Source organism: Hyperolius riggenbachi, chromosome 9 (genome assembly GCF_040937935.1).
Source record: "Hyperolius riggenbachi isolate aHypRig1 chromosome 9, aHypRig1.pri, whole genome shotgun sequence".
Taxonomy (NCBI): Eukaryota; Metazoa; Chordata; class Amphibia; order Anura; family Hyperoliidae; genus Hyperolius; species Hyperolius riggenbachi.
The window spans coordinates 87010152-87033470 of record NC_090654.1 but is presented as its reverse complement, the minus strand read 5'-3'; the positions used below and the strand labels follow the sequence as shown (position 1 = coordinate 87033470).

At 44.5% G+C, this 23319-nt stretch overlaps 1 protein-coding gene across 2 annotated transcripts in view; it reads left to right on the top strand.

Annotated features, from left to right (window-relative positions):
* The first annotated feature begins 1603 nt into the window (after positions 1–1603).
* WBP11 (WW domain binding protein 11) overlaps positions 1604–23319 on the top strand; it is a 28058-nt gene continuing 6342 nt past the window's right edge. Inside the window, exons 1-10 of one of the 2 annotated variants that reach the window (XM_068253157.1) lie at positions 1604–1663; positions 6055–6183; positions 8164–8195; positions 10594–10687; positions 12032–12228; positions 15789–15922; positions 17262–17461; positions 18588–18779; positions 18872–18982; positions 21811–22110. In XM_068253157.1, the coding sequence (XP_068109258.1) occupies positions 6120–6183; positions 8164–8195; positions 10594–10687; positions 12032–12228; positions 15789–15922; positions 17262–17461; positions 18588–18779; positions 18872–18982; positions 21811–22110 (1324 nt within the window). In that variant the 5' untranslated portion in view covers positions 1604–1663; positions 6055–6119. Of the gene's footprint in view, positions 1664–2419; positions 2521–6054; positions 6184–8163; positions 8196–10593; positions 10688–12031; positions 12229–15788; positions 15923–17261; positions 17462–18587; positions 18780–18871; positions 18983–21810; positions 22111–23319 lie in introns of those variants that run through there. The other variant, XM_068253155.1, reaches the window with a different exon arrangement.

Sequence of the window (23319 nt, the reverse complement as noted above, 5' to 3'; positions counted from 1 at the left end):
ATTATCACAAGTACCCCTTGACAAATATATATTTAATCGTAGTACATGATAATTGGTTATAAACCATGTCCAAGCATTTACTATTGCTTTTAATTATTTAAACAACACCAAATTAGTATTTTAGCTAAGATTTATCATTTTCTAAAACTCTAAATGTGTTATTCTTGGTTAAATATATCAACCCGAGTACCCCCTGGAATCATCAGGAGTACCCCCTGGGGTACGTGTACCACACGTTGAGAACCTAGGGTTTAGATAACCTTGATCCCTCTCTGATCTGAATCTGAGCAGAGAGGGATTGAATCCTCCCCATGAAGAGTACCATGAAATCTATTGGAAATCTGGCAAACTGTAGCTTTGCACTGTTGGATACAGTGCAACGCTGTGGATCGTCAATCGACTGCATTCCTACTGCATCTAATCAATTGACATTTACCATCCAATCTGATTGTAGTTTCAATTGATTTTCGCAGCAAACCTAACAAAATGGCTGCACTCCTGTTGATGCACAAGGGCTGCACCGACACTACTGTACTCATACTGGTGCATACACTCACGCATTAAGAGGACCATGGCCATGATAACATATCTGACAAGCTCTTCGGATATCTTCAGTGGTTCTGCCTGTGACAACAGTGGGGGCCAGGCGAACAGGGCAGCCTCGGGACTCTCTAGCCAGAACTTCCCTTTACCTAGGTAAGTATATAACTTTTTTTTTATTCGGGTACACTTCAACATACCTCACAACTTTTTGAGATAAGAAAGAGGGACACTTAAGCCATGCCCCTGCCACACCCCTGATTAGACCCCCGACACACCCCTAGTCACACATACCATAAAGATTTCATAACAAAAATATGTTGTTTTATAATTCAGACCACACTGGTCTTTTCTATTATCATTAGTTTTCCTTCATATTAACATGTGGAAATAAGAAAAAAAAATTACAGGATGGAAATAAAGTTAGGAGTCAATTAAACACGTAAATACATATATTTATACTGATCTGAACATCAGCCTTGAGGACACATAAGGAGGAAAGAGGGACAGAGGGACAGGGTTACCAAAGAGGGACTATCACTCAAAAAGAGGGACAGTTGGGAGCTATGTTTTAAATTTACAGGCTTCCCCAAAGATATTTCTTTTAAACTGAAATCAAACTTTTTTTTAAGGATTTGATAATGCAGTTTTTTCAGTCCAACTTATGTCGAAAAAGCTTGTTTCCTCTTACAATACTCTGCTACTCTGCTGCTACTGTTTCAGTCCCGGCAGTTTGTAATTTAAATTGGTACTGTCCTCCAAAAAGGGGATAGTTCTGACTGAACTATGTCTAAAGGTGAACAGACAGCTTTGCATAGGTAAACGGACAAATACAAATAATAAAATATATATCAGATCAGATCACAGCAGCCACAGATTCCACTGGGTGTACAAAGATGGCCGCTGGGCTCACAGTAGTGTTGTCCGGATCATGAACGATTCGGATCTTTGATCCGAATCTATTTTATGAGTCGATCATCCGAATCATCAAAATGAACGATTCGGATCGCAAAAGGGGCGGGGCCAGGAGCGACACGCCCCTTCTCAGCGAGCAGCGGGGTCCTGGAAGCAGAGCTGAGATGGATCGCTCTGTTGGAAGGGAGGCAGCCTTGCAGGGAGACAGGTAGATGAGAGAGAGGGGACACATGGGTGCCACTGCCAGATATGTGTAGAGCACACATACTGGCTATAACGTGCTGCCCATTACAGGCTGTCTGTTCCGTAGTTGTGCACAGTGATCACATTGGAAGCTTTTGGCTCAGCACAGCTCAGTAACTTTGCAGACACTGTGATTGAAAGGCAAAATAATCCTCCTGCACTCGGCACTAAACAGCTGCACTTATCTTCTGGGAATGCTTTCTTTCACTGTGCGACCTTTTCTTTCAAAGTGTACAGATGAGCATATAGGTGAAATATATGTAAAGCATATGACTTCAGCATGTGGGTATTACGTGCAAACATTTCTGCTCTCTGCTCGTCCCTCCTCCCTTCTCTGTCCACTCCCTGCCCTCTGTCCATCTTCTCCCCTTCTCTGTGTGTCCACTCCCTCCCCTTCTCCTGTCCACAGACCTGTCCTGCTGTTCATTTCACCCCCGAATGCTTCCGGTAGTAAAATGATCCGAGATTCGGATCAAAGATCCGGATCTCTTCAATGATCCGATTCGAATCATCCGGATCATTGAAAAGATCCGAACTTCCCATCTCTAGCTCACAGTGAAGGATAAACACTATGGCAAGACATCGGTATCCACTTTACACAGCTGCCATTTTCCTGTGGTCATTGTCGGCGGCTTTTCCCCTTGATCTGATCTTCAACAAGATGGCCGCAGCCGTAACCTGCACGTATTCGGCCTCTAGCGGATGGAGTGCGAGAAGAGCCAAGTGCCGGAAGTAGTCAGTGGCCTGGAAGCGGAAGTGTGGTGTACGGGGAGCAGGTTAGATGCTGGAGAGAGCGGGGTTAAATCTTCGGTAACCGGAGAGGTGAGGAAAAAAATGGGATATCGAAGGAAAATAAGTGACAAGCATGCACTGCAGTCTCTAGCAGTAAGGAGGACATCTGCCATATACAGTCATAGATAAGAGGTGTCTATACTGTGTGTGCTTCTGCAGATAGGGGTGGGGGCTCTGCTGTTACTTTTATATTTAGAGCCGTACAGACTGCAGTGCATCTGACAATTGCTGACGTATGTGTGGTGGGGCATACAGTTTTAAAACATGTTAAACGAGGTAGTCTCAAATATGCTTGATTTGTTAAGGGCTCTTTCACACTAAGATGTTGCGTTTGATGCAACGTTAAGGTCGCATAACGTGCCCCTAACGCAACACATGTTAGCTTTGAAGTTGGAAGTTACATTGCACTGCGTTATGCGTCTCTTGATGCGTACTTTCTGACGCATACGAATCGAACGAAAATGGCGCTTGCGGCACATTTTTAAAAAAACAAACCAACATTACTGAGCATGTGCAAACAGTAACGCAGCCTGATATGTGTATAACGCACAACATGCTGCACTTTCATTAAACGTGCTGCATTATACTCCAATGCAACGTGGGCACTGTGAACAGCCCATTGATTTATCATTGCTTTGAGTTGGGCTACGTTACAGCAGGACTTTAACGTCCCACTGTGAAAGCAACCTTAAAGTGTACCTGAGACATTCATAAGTAAAGGATTTATATTTACCAGGGGTTTCCGCAAGCCCTCTCTGGTCCGTTCGCTCCCTCACTGTCATCTCAGTACCCTCTGTTCTTTTACCGTAGGTTACTGCACGTGCGTAGACCTGGCATTTGGTACCCCCCCATAGCTGGGAGCATTCTGGGCATGTGCAGTTTAGGCAGTAACTGCGCGATCAGGGGGATGCACGGCGAGTACATTTGAAATCGGCGCCGGTAGACTTGGGCGCAGGATTCAGCGGTATATGGCTGATCCTGCTTCTGCACAAGTCCGGGCCGTTTTAATTACTATTCCCCCTCCAGGCCGCCATGGATTGTGGGGGAATGAAATAATTCGGCTTCCAGCGATTGCTGGAGGCCGAATTACTGTGTTTTTTTAAGCAACTTCGGCTCCGTCTTCTGACGGAGCCGACGTTACTCACTGAGTGCCGCTATAGACTGATTCCCATTACAGTCCATGGCCGCGCTGGCTGCGCCCAAATCTAGCAGCGCTGAAAAGCACTGCTCCGCGCACGGCTGGGACCACACATCTGCAGTGTCCCACAGTCAGGCTCGATTGCGGACTTTATAGCAGAAAAATGGAGGAAACTGGACCGACACAGAGGGATATAATGCAGCACAGGGGGCTTCAGGAAGCCCCAGACAAGTGTAAATCCTTATGAATGTCTTCATATTTTAACCTTTCTAGTGGTATTGACAGTTATACACGTCAATACAAAACATGCTGTGAACAGTATTGACATACATAAACATCAATACTTTCCTGCGCTGTATACTAGACCCTTGCTACATTTTATCAGGTTACAGGAATTAAAAGGTAATGAAAATTAATTGGATCACTTTTTGCACAGAAATCCTGGGGAAATTGAATGCCAGGGCGGTTAAGCAGGCCGTTAAGTAAAGGTTACATACTTCAAAAGCCTCTTGATAGTCCAGAGCCTTACCCATCCTCCTCGAGCTCACCAGTCCAGCACAGGGCCCCTCAAAGTATATCCTGCAAGTGCTTATGGGAGATGCTCTTGTAGCAATGCTGCTTTCTGTGTATGAGCGCAGCTGTATTGCACATGTGCGAGTACAGTCCGTGGCTTCTTAGTAGCACAAAGGTTCTCATGCGTATCTTTTCCCCTCTGTGCACAAGCATCTTTGTATAGTAGCTACTAATCCGCTAAGAGTCAATTTATTTTATGGCAGTCTCTACTTAGAGAGAGCTGTCACCATAGTTGTAAGTGCATTTTGAACTCACTGACAGTTTTGGGAATTTGAAGCTGGCACAACCTGAAATTGAAATATATTTTTTTAATAGACTGACACCATGCTCTCTTTCATGTGTAAACAGGACTGCTCAAAGTGTACCAGAGCTGATTAAAAGAGAATGTTTTATACATACCTGGGGCTTCCTCCAGCCCCATCCATTCGGATCGCTCTCACGCCGTCATCCTCCGTTGTCTGCAGCTCCGAGAACCGGGTCCCATCACTTACATCAGTCAAAGCCAGTCTATGCAGGATTAGTGCACCCTCTACGTATCTCTCCAGCAGCTGGAGAGATACACAAACAAAGCACTTCACTTACGTCAGATTGGCTCTGACTGACAGCAGTGATGGGACCCACTACCGAAGCTGCAGACAGCGGAGGATGGTGGTGTGGGAGCGATCCGAGCGGATGGGGCTGGAGGAAGCCCCAGGTATGTATAAAATGTTTTCTTTTTATCAGCTCTGAGTCTCTTTAAGGCTTGTATACACCTTTGGCTAATATAAAAAACTGGATCCCTTGGGGGGAAATTGCTGGGCCAAGACTGTATAAATGTGGATACAAAGTCAGCTGTGTAGCTTATGATGCGTTCTGGTGCAGGGGGGTTATGAGGGCTGACAGCAGCACGTGCGTGACATCAAGCGCTGGGTGGGACAAGTAGCAGCAAGAAATATTCTGGTTCTCGACCAAGTTGATCTTCCCGGCGGATTGCTTGCAGAGCTAGCGAGTGGGGGCTACTGTGCAGGTGGCGGGTTATCGCCTGAGGCGGTCGTTATCTGCTGTCTCAGCTGGCATTTAATAAAGCGTGTGTACAGAGCTTTAGTTTGCCCGTTGCAAACAGAATACCAATCGGGTTCTGCCTGCATGGTCACACTTCAGGACAAGCTGTACCATTGAAGTGACAAAGATGTGAAATCTTGCGCTGCGGAGGCAGTGTCAATCGATGGCTGGTAGTTATTACAGTCTAGCTGCTCCTGTGTAGCTTGGCTGTCATAAGGCTTAAGCAGAAAACGCGTTTCGCCGTTCCATGCCTTCATCAGATAACGAATCCCCCAATTAATAACATTGATTTGGGCGACCAGAAATGATCACTCTGAAAATGGTGAAATTCCAATATTTTCTTCCCTATTTTAAAATATAAAATAGGGAAGAAAATATTAGAATTTCACCATTTTCAGAGTGATAATTTCTGGTGGCCCAAATCAATGTTATTAATTGGGAGGTTCGTTATCTGACGAAGGTGTGGAACGCCGAAACGCGTAATAACGCCACCAGCACACGTTTACCCCACGGTGCGGCACCCAGGGTCGCTTACCATCAGATCCATTCAACTCCGATGGCCACTGCAGTTTGAGGTTGCACCCACCAGGGAAGGATTGAAGGGCTACATGCCCAACTACATGCCTGTTTTTACATAAATCTAGTAAGTGGATTTTTTAGTGCGCATTTTGTTCCAATAAAACATTGTTACACTACGGAGCGTTCCTCCTCCTTCATTTTCTCATTTCAAGCTATACCATTTCAGGTTATACCACCGGTTGTTTTTGGTTGTATAGTCTCTAATCTAGCCTTGTTTGCTTTTTATTTTCCAGGTTACTGGTTTCTTCTTCTTCTTTTTTTTTTCTCTTGGAGGTGGACCTAGGAACTTTACGGAAACATGGGGCGGAGATCTACATCTTCCACCAAAAGTGGGAAGTTCATGAACCCTACCGATCAAGCTCGTAAGTAGAACCCATCACAATAAAAACTCAGCAGAATTCTGAACAAACTGATACAAAAGAACCCTTTAGGTGGGGGTCACACTTGCCCTGTTTCTGTGCAATGAATAAATGCACTGCACACCCATCCCATGTTCTTCAGGTGGGCAGTTCTCATTGTCCACGGTTTTATATTCACACAGCTTGCTGATAGACATGCATTGAATGAGAAACGCATGCCACAGGCGGGTAAAAAAAAGCAACAAGCTGTTAGCTCCAGTACAAAAATCATCCAACTCCTCAGTTTATGAAACCACCAGCTCCAGGTACCCAAAATAACTCCGACTCCTTTAGTCTAATACTTACCAGGGCTGTGGATTTGGTACAAAAATCATCCGACTCACGACTCCTCAGTTTATGAAACCATGAACTTCGACTCCAGGTACCGAAAATTGCTCCGACTTTGACCCCAACTCCACAGCCCTGGTTAGCACTGAACGTTCTGGTGGCCAGTCCCAGAGCTTTTTGAAATGAAGTATAGTTTATTCATTGATGCAACCTCAATGTTCTTTATCTATTTTACCCTGGTGGGATGGATTTATTTTAGCCTGTGGGGTGGATCCATAGCTGAGTAGTAAAAAAAAAAAAAAAAAGTAAGTGTGGCCAATAAACTATTGGATATGTTGTCCTACTCCTAAAAATTATGTTTTTAGATATCTCATGGTTTTAATTTATGCCAAAATATTGGCGCTATTCTACTTTAGGGGACCCAGCTGGAATACTCGTAGGGAAATTCTGCTAATGTTATTGGGTGCTGTAAAGGGTGCTGTGATGGGAAAACTGTTCCCTATGAGATTTCCTGTTGGGTCCCCTAATGTAGACTAGCACCTAGACATTTACAAAGTATATTTAATGTTTATTGTCTTTGCCCAAATGCACTCGAGAGTCCTGAAGTAAAAATACATGATATTAACTATTTGTATCTATCCCCTGCTCTCAGAAGTTGCCCTCTGCAGAAAAAACTTTTTGGATTATAATTCCTTTTCAGTGAGGGTTACAGTTATAATCCTGATGAGGTTCCCACAAGAGAGAAGCTGCCATTTGCGTGCCTGAAGATTAACTCTTTCAAGCAGGAAAAGAACTTGTTTGGAACAGTACATATGCATGTTTATCTCACCATATCCCCTCGGAAATTTTTTTAAAAAAATGTATTGCTTATCTTAGTAGGTGAGAAGTCTATGGATGGTCCAGAGGCTTCCTGTATCCTTCAAACAGCCCACCAGTCCAGCGGAAGATCCCTCTTCATCTTTTGACTGCACTCCTGGGTGTGGACAAGTACATGCAGACTGAGCATGCACGAGTAAGGTTCAGGCATGGCCAGTAGAATGAAGGAAGCCGCTTGTGCATGACTTTTCTCTGTGCGCAAGCACTTCATTCTACCGGGCATGTTCAGACCTTACTTGTGCTTGCTCAATACGGATGCACTCATCCACGATTGCACTTGTGGCTAGAAGTAACCTATTTGACTGACGCGATTCGAATAGGTTTAGAGGGACCCTACGTTGAAATGGTGGATTGTAGGTGGATCCAGGAAGCCTCTGGACTATCCAGAAGCTTCCCACTACTAAGGTGAGTAACTATTTTTGCACTTCAGATGTAATTTAACCTCTTCCAGCACCTCAAAATATCCCCCAACTTTCTAGTCGCCCCTCCTTCTAATGCGTGTTCCACCTTTGTTAAGGCCCTTCAGAACTTTTAACGCTTAATAACCATAGTCTGTAACCACCTTTGACTTCTGAAATGGGGGGGCTGCATTGTGACAGCCAGGAGGTTAGGTAAATCTCTCCTCCTGAACAAACGAGCCAGGTGGTCCACTGCTGTTTTCCCCAGGATGTGGTGGGCCATAGACTCATTTAGATCAGGATGTGTATGTTTAGGCAAATCCACGTCTGTCTTAGATATGATTCTGCCCATTTACTGATAACTTTCATCTGATTCCTGCAGGGAAGGAGGCGAGGAAGAGGGAGCTTAAGAAGGTGAGAGCATCTTTCAAATATAGAGTTGTTCTATTGCTTCCTGCTGCTGAGTGTGATATACAGAAGAACATTGTGTTTTCAGTTTAGTACCCCTTTTTATTTTAAGCCTCATCTACACGGTACAATTTTCCATCAGATAGACGGATCTATTAGATAGATCTAATAAGAAATTGCATCGTGTGTAGACGTCCAAATTGTTTCAAATCAATTTTGCGATAGATTTTGCTTTAAGTACCCAAAATCTATTGCAAAATCTAACGCAGTCCGATTGGACCGGTTGGAAATTATCTAATAGATCTGATGGAAAATTGTACCATGTAGATGAGGCTTAAAAGTACATGTCAAGGCAGATCTTCAAAGTACAAAATTAAAGTACTAGTCCAGGGTCAAGTTTAATTTTGTGGAATATATCATAATTTGCAATGCACAAAGTGTAGTGCATTTTACATAAACAGTTGTGCATCAGTAATTTCTTATTGCAAAACTGTCTTCCCGTGTATGTCAGATGCAGCTTGACTGAATAGCAGATTCTTAAAGGACAACTGAAATGAGAGGAATATGAAGGCTGCCATATTTATTTCCATTTCAACATTACCAGTTGCCTGGCTATGCTGCTGATTCTCTACCTGACCATGAACAAGCATGTAGCAGATCATGTGTTTCTGATATTATTGTCAGATATCACAAGATTAGCCACATGCTTGTTTCTGGTGTTCAGATACTACCGCAGCCAAATAGATCAGCAGGGCTGCCAAGTAAACTAGTACTGTTTAAAGGGTGAAAAATATAGCAATCTCCACATTCTTCTCACTTCAGTTGTCCTTTAACTGTCCAAAAGCCTCCTCATCCCATCATTACTAGACAGTCTTCCGCTGTTGCTATGAAACACTGCAGTAAAGAGGAGGTTATTAACCTAATCAAGTTACTCCACCTTTGGTGGTTGGACCTAGGAGAAAAATAGGAGGAGACAGAGCACTCCATGTAATCTTCCAGAGCGGAACATGTAAAATGGGTGCACACTCCGTCTGGTAACTTGGTTGCCACTATAGGCTGCAATACAAATATCGCCTATGGCAGCGACAAGTGAGCAATTTGGGCACACAAGTGCGACACTGTAGGAGAACTCCAGCTACCTGAGCAGTTTTACAGCCACTTGGGTAAACAGCGGCTTTATAGTTGCTGTAATTAGCGGCTTTACAGCTGCTTGGGTACAATTGGTGGCTTTACAACTGCTTGGATACAGTTTGTGGCTTTACAGCTGCTTGGGTACAATTAGCGGCTTTACAGCTGCTTGGGTACAATTGGTGGCTTTGCAGCTGCTTGGACTATCTTTATAAAGAGAAGGGGGGGGGGGGAGGTAGAGTTTGGCATATATAGGGAGAATTTTGGTGGGAGGAGATCAGTGTTAAAGCGTAGATGGGAGATGGTCATTATGAGAATTAGGTTACAATGGGCATAGTAGGATATCGTGATAATTTTTGATATTCTACTATCAGTATTTCTTTGTGTCCATTTTACCAGGCAGCCCCATTAGATGTACACCTTCCAGACTGCTTGTTACTGGAAGGGATGGGTCGTCGTGGTCATCTTTATAGAGAAACTGGAGCTTTCCTCAGTGCCACTTTGACGGGTTCTGTGGATTAGTGAAGAGGAGGGTTGAGGACTATTCAGAGTCTTGGGCAAAAATTAAGCTCATTACAGGTCCCATGACAGCATTTAGCAGCTCACTGTGCCAGATCACTAAGGGCCTGAGCCCACTAACACAGTTGTTTCCACTTTTCAGCATCTGTAACATTGATGTGTAACTGCAAAACAGACACAACTGCGTTAGTGGGCTCAGGCCCTAAACAGTGTACAAGCTCTATTCAGCTTGCCGAACTTGGTGCTCAGCTGCCACTTGTCAATCCCCTTCCTCTCACCGTAAAACTGTGCTCTCATTGAACGTTGTAGAGGCCTTTAGAGGAGGGTTAGAATGAGGTGTTTGCTCTATGGGTAACTTGTATGGAGTTCCTGGAGTTCTCTTTTTTTTTTTATGAACATGATTTATCCTATTTTGTACTTTGTTAGAGATTTATCACCAGAACACCACAGTCACCACGTAGCATTTCTCACTACGGATGGCAATACTTAGAAGAATGCTTGGAGAAGAATGTGATCAGTTTGAGCAGCTGATAGATTTGTAAGGTTCTGTGATGACTTCCTGGTTTAGCACATGATCATGACCAGCAAATCAGAACCTTACAAATCTTTCCGCTGATCAAACTGATCACATGCTTCTCCACGATTTCATCTAAGTATTGCCATTGCTGCTTCTCAGGTTTGTTAGTGAACCTCTGTAGCACCCTCTTTATCCATTTTTTTTTTTTTTTTTTAACTATATTTCATAATTTGACTCCAGAACAAGAAGCAGCGTATGATGGTGAGGGCTGCTGTGCTGAAGATGAAAGATCCCAAACAAATCATTCGTGACATGGAGAAACTTGATGAAATGGGTGAGTGGAAAGTTGCATCAACAGCCTGAACCCCAGAGCCTCAGCTAATACAGAACACAGGAGAGGGCTTTGCGATACTGGTGCTTGGAGGTTAGATAATACAATCATCCTTGTGTTCTACGTTACTAAAGACCAGCAAAGTTGTATAGAAGAAAAACAGATGTAAACCTTTTTGATGGCTACGCTGGTTTGGGCAGGTGAAGTAACTCACCCACTCATATGTAATTCCATATTAGCTTCATTACATCGCCAGGAGGGTTGTGGCCATTTTAGTCTGGAGGGCGGAGTTTCAAAATAATAATTATGGAGTGAGTGATTTACTTCTGGCACCCTCCAATACTAGTATTAGTGTCAGAGGTTTACATTCATCTTGTTGTTGTTTTTACTGTTCTCCAAGAACTTCATCATTGGCATAAGCATTATAAAAGCCTCTGTTATATTGTTTCCATGGAGAGAGGAGGGGGCACCGTGCACAGTGGAGCAGCTCTGGTGGGTGGGTTAAGGATGGGAAAAAATAGGTTTACTCCTCGCTGTCATTTAAAGCAGAGTTAAACGCTGAACTTCTTGTCAGCTCTAAAAAACTAAGCAACATCATAATAACCTGGAATTCCTGGGAGCACAGAAAGAGTTAACCTCCAGTGTTCTAATTAGGCTAATCTGTCTAAAGGCACAGGTTGATTAACCTAAATAGTGAGAGTAACTTCCTGTTACTCTTGTAAGTTCCTGTTACTCCTGTAACCTGAGGCAAATTGGTTCTTAACATTGTTGGAGGAACCTCAGCATGCTTCATATTTGCATTCACTGAACTCTTCATAGTCAGAACCCTTCATAGCTGGAATACAGCATAAAATGTTTTTGTTTTTTAAATTCAATAACCCAAAGTCCTTTTTTTTTTTTTTTTTTTTATACATATATTTTTTAATTGCTGTCTAAGGGAGAGAGGTGGTCTTTGATTTGACTCACTTTCTAAGGTTCCAGAGGAACAAAGGGTGCATACTTAGCAGTTATAAGTATGCAGGTATAAGATTGCTGTGTCGAGTTCTAGTATTGGTGTTCAAATTCAGGTTGTTTACATTTGGAAACCCGAATTGGGGTTTCATATTGGAATTATATTTTATATACCAGGGGAGAGATGTATCAAGAGCAATGGAAGAAATATTAGAGCAGTAGCTGATTATTTGTATAGAGCAATCCATTAGATTTCGGCTGTTAAATGAAATGAAGATTGTGATTGGTATTTTCAGGCCATGGCTCTACTTTTGCTCCAAGTTTTATTGCGTTGGCTTCGATAAAATTAACCCCACAGTGTTGTGTAAAACATCGCAACCCTCTATCTCCTCTCAGAATTTAACCCGGTTCAGCAGCCACAACTCAATGAGAAAGTCCTGAAGGACAAGCGGAAGAAGCTGCGGGAGACATTTGAACGCATACTGCGCCTGTACGAGAAGGAAAATCCCGAGACATACAAGGAGCTGCGCAAAATAGAACTGGAGTATGAACATAAACGCTCACAGCTCAGCCAGTACTTCGATGCTGTTAAGGTAAGGCTGAGAGAAGTGGTAAGGACAGCTCCATCCACATATACTAATGCACACATTGAAACCTTTTTGCAATTTAATATTTAATTTAACTGAGACGGGCTTTATGCCAGTATTTATATTTACCTGGGGCTTCCTCCAGCCCTATGAGGTCTGTGGGCTCTCTACATGTCCTCTCCAGTGGCTCCGTTCAGTATCAATCCCCTCTGGTATTCTGGCTGTCCATGCTCTCCTGCGCATGTGTGGCTCCACTGCGCGCACCTCCTATTGTGCTCCCTTTGCCAGGAGCATTCTGCACCTGCATAGTAGTACTGTGCAGGTACTGAACACGCCTGGGGACGGAGCGCAACTGAAGGGGGCGTGGCTGGTTAAAACACCGGAGGGGATTGCTATTGAAGGGAGCCATTGGAGAGAGCCCACAGACCTCATGGGGCTGGAGGAAGTCCCAGGTAAATATAAATACTGGCATAAAATCCGGTCTCAGGTACCCTTTAGGGTGATCTACGGCATTAAAGTGTACCCGAAGTAAAAAAAACCATATACTTGCCTAAGAAGAGGGAAGCCTCTGGATCATCATTGCCACTCATGGACCCCCCCCCCAAAAGAACTCTGAGAAGAGCTTTGTCTTATTGAAGATCCGGGCCACACTCCTTTTCATGCACAAGCGCAGCTGTACTGTGCCTGCGTGAATACAGCCATGCCTGCGCAGTAAGCTGGAGCCGCTCGTACATGGGGAAAATGCACGGCTGGATCTTGCAGAGGGTCGCGGCGAGGATACAGGAAGCCTCTACAGGATCCAGAGGTTCCCCTACTCTTATGCTTCATACACACTTGAGATAAAAGTCTTTGGAAAAGGCAAGATCACAGACCAATCTTACCACCCTTCATGTAGTATGAGAGCCATACTCTACACAGTCTATTTTATGGAGCTGCACTCCCCATCAGATAAAATCTTTGCAAGATGCTGCACACAAAGATGCCCGTACACACTCAAAAGATCATTATCTGCAAAAGATCTGTTCCTGCAAAATATCCATTCCTGCAAAATGCATTCATAGTCTATGAGATCTGCAGATCATCATACACACTTGGTTTAACAGACAATCATCTGCAGATCATTTGCAGATCAGATCCACCAGGATGGATTTTCAGATCTGCAGATGATTGCCAGATATGCAGATGAAGTCTGTTAAACCAAGTGTGTATGATGATCTGCAGATCTCATAGACTATGAATGCATTTTGCAGGAATGGATATTTTGCAGGAACAGATCTTTTGCAGATAATGATCTTTTGAGTGTGTACGGGCATCTTTGTGTGCAGCATCTTGCAAAGATTTTATCTGATGGGGAGTTCAGCTCCATAGAAAAGACTGTGTAGGTATGGCTCTCATACTACATGAAGGGTGGTAAGATTGGTCTGTGATCTTTCATTTTCCAAAGACTATAGTCTGATGTGTGTATGCACCTTTAGTTATGTGTTTTTGACCCAAGGTTCACCTCGGGTTCACTTTTTAACCCATACATGTCAAACTCCGGCCCGTGGGCAAAATCTAGTCCTCTGAGCCATCAGATTTGGCCCTCGGGTGGTTTCCTCACTTTGCATTATGTTTGGCCCACTCTAGACCACCAGATAAGCTATATTGTCTGCACTGTTCTGATGAAGGGGACCCGCTGTGGCCCGAAACAATTGTCAGCATTGCGTTTTTTACACATGTATTTTAAAAAGCTGGAGTGCTAACCAGTCCTTTCGACTGCCTGAACTGTATCTGATGTTGCTTCACCTCAATGATTAAGCACCCATCCCTGGTAAGGTGTGCCACTCCTGACCTGTTTTCTGCTAAGCTATATTGGAGGGTAAGCCCTACATCACCTGAGAAGCCATATAGGGAGGAGGAAAGCTCTAGATACCAGGGAACTGTATAGGAGAGGGAAGGAAGCCACTAGACACAAGGGAACTGTATAGGGGAATGAGGGGGCCACTAGACCCCAGGAAATTGTATAGGGGAGGGAGGACCACTAAACAGGGAATTGTATAGATGCGGGAGGGAGGACCACTAAGTATAGGCGATGGAGGGGGGGGCTATAAGAGACCAGGGAACTTTTATAAGGGAGAGAGGTGGCCACTAGACAATGAGTTTGGCCTGTGACATGGTCACAGAACTCAATTTCGGTCCACTTTGTAATAGAGTTTGACACCCCTGCTTTAACCCTAAACTCTTATTTCAACTACAGGAGGCGGCTGGTACACTTGACACCTACTGGCTACTTGTATGTCATAGATACTCTAAAAAGTGGCTCCCTCTTTTAGTTGCTGTAACATTTGGGTTGTGCCTTCTATTACTAATAGGTTTCTTGTTATATATTCAGACTTCAGTAGAGGCACTCGGGAATGCAGAGGTCTCAGTCAGCCCTTTACTTCCTGAGAGACAAAATAAGCCATAGCTGCTGTCACTCCATAATCCACCAAACACTAATAATTAAGTTCTGGGATCATTTGACTTTAAGGCTGCTTACACACAGGGACGTTACAGGCGCACGTTAGTGCAGCCTATAACGCTCCCCCAACGTACAGCTGTTCGCACTGCCCACGTTGCGTTACATGTAACGCTGCACGTTCTTCCGAAGGTACAGCATGCTACGGCGTTACAGCGGCTTAAGCCGCGTTAGACTGCACATGCTCAGTCATGTTGGGGAGGAGCGGAGAGCGGCCAGGCACATGGCTAATTAATATTCACTGCACGTTGTGACGGTGCGGCCGCTCTGTGCGGCGATTGGCCGGCGGGACCAAGTGATGCCGCATGCGTCCGTTACGCATCACGGACGCCAGAGTGAGCTGCACAACGCGGTTCACTCTGACGTCCACATCGAAGAGCACCAGGCCTTGCGTTAGGTGCACGTTATGCAACCTGAACGTAGCACCTAACGCAACGTCTTGGTGTGCAAGTAGCCTAAAAGCATTGAAATCATTTTAGTAAATACAGCTACAGAGTTAGTTGTAGGCTGTGATTTTTAAAGGACCACTATCGCAAAAATGGTAAAATTAAAAAAGAAACATATGTATGAAATGTACATTTGTTCCAGACTAAAATGCACTGTAAACTCCCCTTTTCCTGTCTTGCAGTAGGTAGTTAAAATTTAAGAGATCTGACATGTTTTGGACTAGTTCACGTGGGATTCATTCAAAATCTATCACTGAGAGAATTGCTCAGTACAACTAAAAAAATGTGTGCAAATGAGTAGGGAGGTTGGCCAGCCTCTTTGTTTATACAAAGTGCTGCTGTAAAGAATAATGAAAAGACTGTGAATTCCCCTTGAGAAGATGGACTAGTCCAACATTTGATACTAGATTTTTACTTCTTACTGGTAACAACAGCAACATAGGGAAAAAAGTAATTTATAGTGCATTTTACTGCGGAAGAAATACATCTTATATTTAGGCGTGTTCCTTTTGATACTAGATGTGATGAATTTGCTGAGAAGCTTTTGACTCATTTCCTGATCGATCCTTTACGATATTTCTAGAAATGTCAGCGTTTCACATCACTATTTCCTGTCTGTTCAGAATGCACAACATGTGGAGGTGGAGAGTATCCCACTGCCAGACCTGCCCCATGCTCCATCTAATATCCTCATCCAAGACATTCCTCTACCTGGAGCTCAGCCACCCTCCATTCTAAAGAAGACCTCTGCTTACGGGTAGGTATGCATGTTATTAGTGCTCATGAATGAAGCTTGCTTATAAATAACTGACTACAGTTCGTGAAGGAGTATCGCATGGGGGAGTGGCGAGTGTTGGGCTGAGCCTCACTATGGGTACGTGAAGAGATCTGTAACATAATGAGACACATTATTATTATTTAGTATTTATATAGCGCCAACATCTTACGCAGCGCTGTACAGAGTATATAGTCTTGTCACTAACTGTCTCTCGGGGAAGCTCACAATCTAATCCCTACCATAGTCTTATGTCTATGTACGTATCGTGTAGTGTATTTATTGTAGTCTAGGGCCAATTTATGAGGAAGCCAATTAACGTATCTGTATGTTTTTGGGATGTGGGAGGAAACCGGAGTGCCCGGAGGAAACCCACCCAGACACGGGGAGAACATACAAACTCCTTGCAGATGTTGACCTAGCTGGGATTCAAACCGGGGACCCAGCGCTGCAAGGCGAGAGCGCTAACCACTATGCCACCATGGTGCCCACTTACCCAGAACAAGCAGCCAGAGAGAGAGCATTGGATGTTTACAGTATGTAGTGATTGCATGCGGAACGTTAATAGAAATCGTCACACGGTCTCTAATCAGGCCCACTTCTCATGAGGCAGAGCCTCATGTGACCGGTTCCCCCCTTACTGGGTGTAGTCCTAATGTGGGTTCGGTGACCAATCACTGTGACACTGACTTGCCGTCCTGCCCTTTGAGTCCACACTTGTTAGGGAGTCATTCCAATATTGATAGTTTCCCATCAGGTGAGCCTCAGAGGACCACTTGTGATGGCTGGGATGACACACACACAGGCATTCTTTCAAAATGCTGCTGTTATTCTGTGATAATCCTGATGATCTTCAGACAAAAGAGCATAACTGGAATCGTATGGTGCTGGCTTCTTCTCGACTCTTGTAGTGTGTAAATGCATATGCATCCAGTGTTGTAACCTGAACAGAAAGGTTTAATAAAAACACAGATTCCGTTTCTTATCCTAAACACTTTTTTTCTTCTCCAGCCGTATTAAAAAAAAAATTCGGCATTTTACTCTAACCTGCTTGCTGACTTCTACATGATCAGTCCTTATCCCCCTCATGATGACACACAATGTTTTCCCTCCATGTATATGGCATGTGTCATCAGAAGGGAGGGATAAGAAGTGATCACATGGGAAATTAGCCCGTTCAGCTGTAGCTCAGTTACTGATTTCCATGTAGTTGGACAGAACAACAAAAGTGTTCAGGTTTAAAAAGTACAGGGTCACTTTAACTTCTATTCCATTTTTCTTGGTTGGTTTCCTCTAAAAAATGAGTCATTGTTTTTTCCAGACCTCCAGGGCGTGGCGTATCCATGACTTATCCACCTGGCCATGGCGTTCCTCGACTACCTCCTGGCAAGAAGCCACCGGGGCCCCCTCCAGGCCCCCCTCCACCTCAAGTCCTGCAGATGTACGGGCGGAAAGTTGGCTTTGCATTGGATAACTCTTCACGGAAGAAGGAAGATGATGGAAGGTACAGCCCAGATGCAGGTAAGAGCCTCAGATTTCATCAGATCAGACTTATGACCTCTGCTTGTACCGCACTCACCTCAGCCTGCATTGAGCATGATTTAAACATTCAGGTTATCAAGTGACAGTTGTCCAGTTGACTTAGTCAACTATCCGTAACTCTCACTGATAAGGAATTACAGCCATAAAACTGTTTCTTGACAGAGAACAGCTTCTGAGTGTAGGGGATAGATAAGTGCCAGTTCACACTTGAGCGGATGCAGAATGGAAACGGTAAGCGCATCCGCGAGATAGATGTGTTCTGCGTCCGCCTGTCTGCTCCTGCGTCGATCATGTACACCCATACGCATTGCCGCTCACCTGTCCCGCCGGCTGGTCCCTCTAAACAGCCTGGAGTCCAGCAGAAGCATGGGGCTCTCTATAGGCTGCAGCCGACCAATTCTCCCTAGCAACAGGGAGATATTTCGTTGGTCCAGCACGAACCAATGAGAATTCTCCCTGTGGCTGAGGATTCCCATTGGTCTTTTGCAGCCCAATGGAGATCCCCCGGCCACTGGGCTTTTTAGAAGGGACCAAGCAGCAGCAATGGGTGGCGGGACAAGTGAGTATCACACCGGCGATTGAAACGGGTGACGCAAATGCGGAGACTAGCCTAGTGAGAACAGTGTCCGTTTTCATAGGCTTTCATTAGACACTATTTCCTGTCCAGTCCGGGAAAATGTGCCAACTTGGGATTCTGCGTTCCATCTCTGGTTCCTCAGCACACAAATCCGTGTAGGCGGAAGTGGACCCTATTTTTAACATAGGACCTGCTTCCTGCGTTTAAGCGGAGCTTAAAAAAGTCTCTTCAGGGGGTACACAAGTGTGAACTAGCCCTAAAGATAGATTTTAGCTCTGGGACACTGAAAGTCTGTGTGAAAGACTGTCATCCAGTTGAGACAATAAGACATTAAACCTACTATTTCAGATTTGAAACAGAAAAAAATTGATTTCCAAAAAAAGGTCATTTTTTGTAGTAGGAGGATAAATACACTTGTTTACTTCATCAGTTTATTTTTAGCCCATGTTTCCTTTTATTATTTTGTTTTTGTGAATTTTACAGGTGTGTTTTGTTTTTAAACCCATTTCTCTGATTTATTTCCTACAGTTGACAGAGGTCACCATGACGATACCAGCTCCAGCGAGGATGAGGGCTACCCTAAAGAGATGGAGCAGGACAAGGAGGATGAGGGGAGTAGCGATGAGGATAGCGACAGCAATCCATCAGACAGGGACAGCGATGGAGCAGAGTATGCAATGAGGGACGATGAGAAGAAAGGCAACACTGATAAGAAAGGAAGTGAGTGAAGCAGCTGTCTTTGCATGTTACACATGTATTTATTTACTTACATGTATTACATCATCTCTGTTTTGACACTCTACTCTCCCCAGGTCACAATGTCCGCTTTTCTGAAGCAGCAGAAAATTCCCGCAAGAAGAAAATAAAGAAAAAGGATGTGAAGGACATCACACCACTACAAGCTATGATGTTACGTATGGCTGGTAAGTTCCCTTCATACTGAGGCTTTACCACTGTCTTCCTACAATAAACCTAGTGACATTTGTGTGACAAGACTTTAGTGCCACTATAGCCTTATAACCTAGGTTCTCCTTGGGTGGTACGTGTATCCCATGGGGGTACTTGAGCTTTTCTTAATCTATTACAATGAATTTTTGGATTTAAAATATGTTAAAGAGCCAGCCATACTACCTCAGAAAACAAAAACACACATATAAGTAGATAAATACTTGCTCTACTTACATAACATATGTATTGCTCTGTCCACATTTTGATTTTAGTAATTTTTCTATAGTAAGAAAAGAGAGAAAATCCTTGGGATTCTCCATTTTAACTGTATCTATCTTGAAGCCAATCCTGATGTAATTTCCTCCCTTACTCTCCTCTGCCTGATTCTGTATGCATTTCCTGCCCTCCTACAAGTCTTCAGGAACTCCCACCCAGCTCTGCAATAGAAAGTGCATTGTCTCAGCATGAGAAATATTGGCCAATCAGGAACAGAGGTGTGAGAGGGGAAAACAGGAGGGAAAGAGGCTTCAGCCAATCAGGCTGCATTAGTTAAATCTGAGGAGAAATAAAGAAGCAAAAAAAAAAAAAAAGACCACCCAGCATGCCCTGCAACTTCCTTTGTGCGGCAATGTACCAAATTAGTGGCGGATAAACTGCGGAATGACCATGTATCAACAAGAAAAGTAATGGTGATTTTTAGATTTTGGATTAGCATCCTTATTGCTTTTTTACCAGATAAAAATAAAGAATTAATTTCTGATTTTATGCCCGACAGGGCCTTATGCATAAGTGAGCCTGAACAAGTATTTTTAGTTCATGGAAACCATAAATTCATGTGTTAAAAGAATGTACATGCATTGAGTACTCCTAAAAATCATAGACAAGACACAGAACATTTATATCGCTCTCTTCTCCTGGCGGACTCAAAGCCCCAGAGCTGCAGCCACTAGGTCGCGTTCTATATGCAGTAACAATGTTAACGAGTCTTGCCCAAAGTCTCCTTACTGAATAGGTGCTGGCTTACCAAATAGGAAAAGCTGAGATTCAAACTGTGGTTTCCTGTGTCAGAGGCAGAGCCCTTAACCATTACACTAACCAGCCACCAAAAATATAAATAACTTAAGTGGGGTACTCTGCAAACCCTGTCTCTTGTAAAGGGGTAAATGTTTGTAATGATGTTGAGAAACACTGCACTATAACACCAAGGCATAATATTAACCACTTCGGTACCAGCAGCCTCTGCCCCCTTAAGGACCAGTGGCTGCTGGTACGCTAAAATGGCGCATACCGACGAATCGCCACAATAATCCGCCGGTCACGCCGCTCTCTCCCCGTCGCAGGCTGCTCTCTCTGCCGTCTCTGACAGCAGAGCGCTGTGCGCCGGTCAGGAGCAGCTTTCATTGGCTCCTGACCCTGTCACTCAATGTAAGCCAATGGGATTGGCTTACAGTAGTGACAGGGCCAGGAGCCAATGAAAACTGCTCCTGCCCGGCTCACAGTGCTCTGCCATCATAGAGGCGGCAGGGCAGCACATTGCGGCGGGTAGAGAGCAGCGGGAGCGGACGGTGAATGGGGATGTAGAGCTTACGTCCGGTCAGAACCGCAGCGCCACCTGCCCGACGTAGATTTGTACTGCGTCGGTCCCTAATTGGTTAAAAGGGTAAAGGTGGCCATACACCTCTGGACTTGGCTGCCGATCACCCATCAGATTCGATAATTCTCAACTCGGATGAAAATCGATGCCCCCAAGAGCATTCCCGATAGACAATGTGACCAATTTTGGGCCAAAATTGTTTGGTCGTAACGATTGGACAATGCTGCAAGATGTCGGGCCATCATGGTCGATCAGGTGTGTGGCGGTAATGGCGAGCAATATTGGAACAAATGCGATGGAACTCCTGGTGCTGTCCCCTCTAATGAAAAATGTCCCCCCCCAGTGCAGTATACTTGTCCGCGTTTGCCGTTGGTTCCGCTCACAATCCGCAAATATGCGCTGGGGATTTGTGGGCGCGCGTGTGTGATGTCATGCTGAAATCGATCGGAAATAAGCCTGTGGTGTATGGGCAGGCAACAGATCTCTCTCAGATCAGAGAGATCTGTCTCTTGGTCGATCTGCCCATATATCGTCTGATGTACGGGCACCTTTACTGCACATGTGCAATTTAGAGCCGCTGAATAGAGTGCCAGGAAGAAAAAGTAGGCTTATGCACAGTAGCATGCCCCCACCTCCTTGTGTTTACATCCGCTGATAGGGTCCAAGGACCTAAAGGGCAGAGTATGAGTCACAGGAAGGAAACACCATTTACATGTTTTGCAGCACTAGTGAGACGTTAATAGATAGCTGATGTACAGATCTTCTAAGATGTGGAGTCTGGTGAACGACGTGATGCCTTCTCATGTCTGGTGGGGAGATGTTCCTGCCATAGTTACTGGGTCTTTCATTGCCCACCTTAGGATATTTCACTTATCCTTCTTCCAAAGACAGGACATGTGCTTAATTTGTGCTTGCATATTAATGCCATGCATTGTTTATTGTGGAATTCATGCTATTCCACATGCATTAGTGGTAAGTTGAGTTGATGCAGTGTTGGGCGCATTTTGTTTGCAAATTGATGCAGCTTAAAACGGAACCAATCAAATTCTGCTGTGATAAAATTTGATCCATTTCCAAGTTGCATACATTTTCATACAAAATTTGCATAACGCTGCATCAACTCAAAAATGTCTGCATCTCATTGACCATCCCCAGTGGTAATACTGAATTGCAGCCCGCTCATTGGTTCACCATGCTTTATACCTGCAGGTCAGGAGATGAATGAAGATGATGATGACCATGAAGCTGAAGATTACTCATCTCCCTCATCTTCTGAGGATGAGTCAGAGCCTGAAAATGAACAGCACAATGAAGATTCCAAAGCAGACAAGGCAGAGTCTGGCTCTACTTCTGCACAGACATCGGCACCCCCACCTGTTACTGTTCCACCTCCACCGCTGCAGATGCCACCGTCCATAATGTCAGGACCTCCTCCTCTTGGCCCACCGCCTGTTCCACCACTGCGGCCTCCGGGACCTCCAACAGGATTGCCTCCTGGGCCACCTCCAGGTAATGTGCTAAAGTGTAACTGTATTTTTCTGTTTCAAACAAAACCGCAGCCACACTTAATTCCCTTGGATCTGGGCAGCTCCCCTATTAGCTCAGGGGCAAAGTGCTGACATCATTCTGTAGGTCTTGCGGGTGTTAGAGTGAGAGTAAGACACTTAACACTCATGTAACCTACAGTTTATCTGGGCCAGCCATTCAATAAGCAATACTGATTAAATCCCCTTCCCACCTTGCATAATGTTTTCTCGTGGTAAACAGAGTATTTAAAGTGACTCTATAATGAATCCCTGCATATAAATCCACTGGTATTTCCTCTGACAGATCATTTAACAGTTAACCTGCTATTTGGTGTGCATATGTGGTTTTAGTATATATACATCTTCTGCTGAAATACAATTACAGTATATACTCGCATATAAGCCGCAAAAAATGTGTGCACCTCCACTCGGATTATACGTGAGTCAGCAGGCTGTGTGCAACTTCTGAGAGTCACTGTGCCTGTGTGGGCGCTCACCAATCTCCGCAGACAACCTCAGGATCCTCAGGATTGCAAGGGCCTGGGCGACTTGGTACACCAATATCATCAGCGCTCTGATCTCCCAACTCCTTCTCACCAGCTAACCTGTTCCTGTTCACAAGCAGTGCAGCAGTGTGTCAGAGCTGCTGCAATGATAGGGAATTCCCTGTTGCCTAGCACTCTGTTTTGCAAGATGCCACTAGATGGCGTCATAGATATGAGACACAAAGTCCTAGGAAAGAGGGAATCCCCGATCATTTCATCACACTGCTGCACCTCCTTGTGAACAGGTTAGTCTGTGAGGAGTCAGGGGATCCATGTCCTGAGGCTGCCTGAGGAGTTTGATGAGAGCGGACAAGGGCAAATTAATTCTCACAGGAGTTTACCAGCTAATGGCAAGATGCACACAGCATGTCAAGCTTCTGACCGAGCCAAGTGACATTGGAATCATTGTCATACAGAGACATACATAAGGAGTAGCTGACAAACAAATGGAGAATGGCCGTGTAGCGTGAGTGTGTCACCTCTAGCTATGGGGAGGGTGGCTGTCTCATACTAGGGGCACATCTGGCTGTGGAAAGGGGGGCTGCCTCATATTAGGAGCACATCTGGATATGGGGAGGGGCTTCCTCATACTCTGTGCACATCTGGTTATTTATACTGAGGAGGCGGCTTATACGTGAGTCAATCCC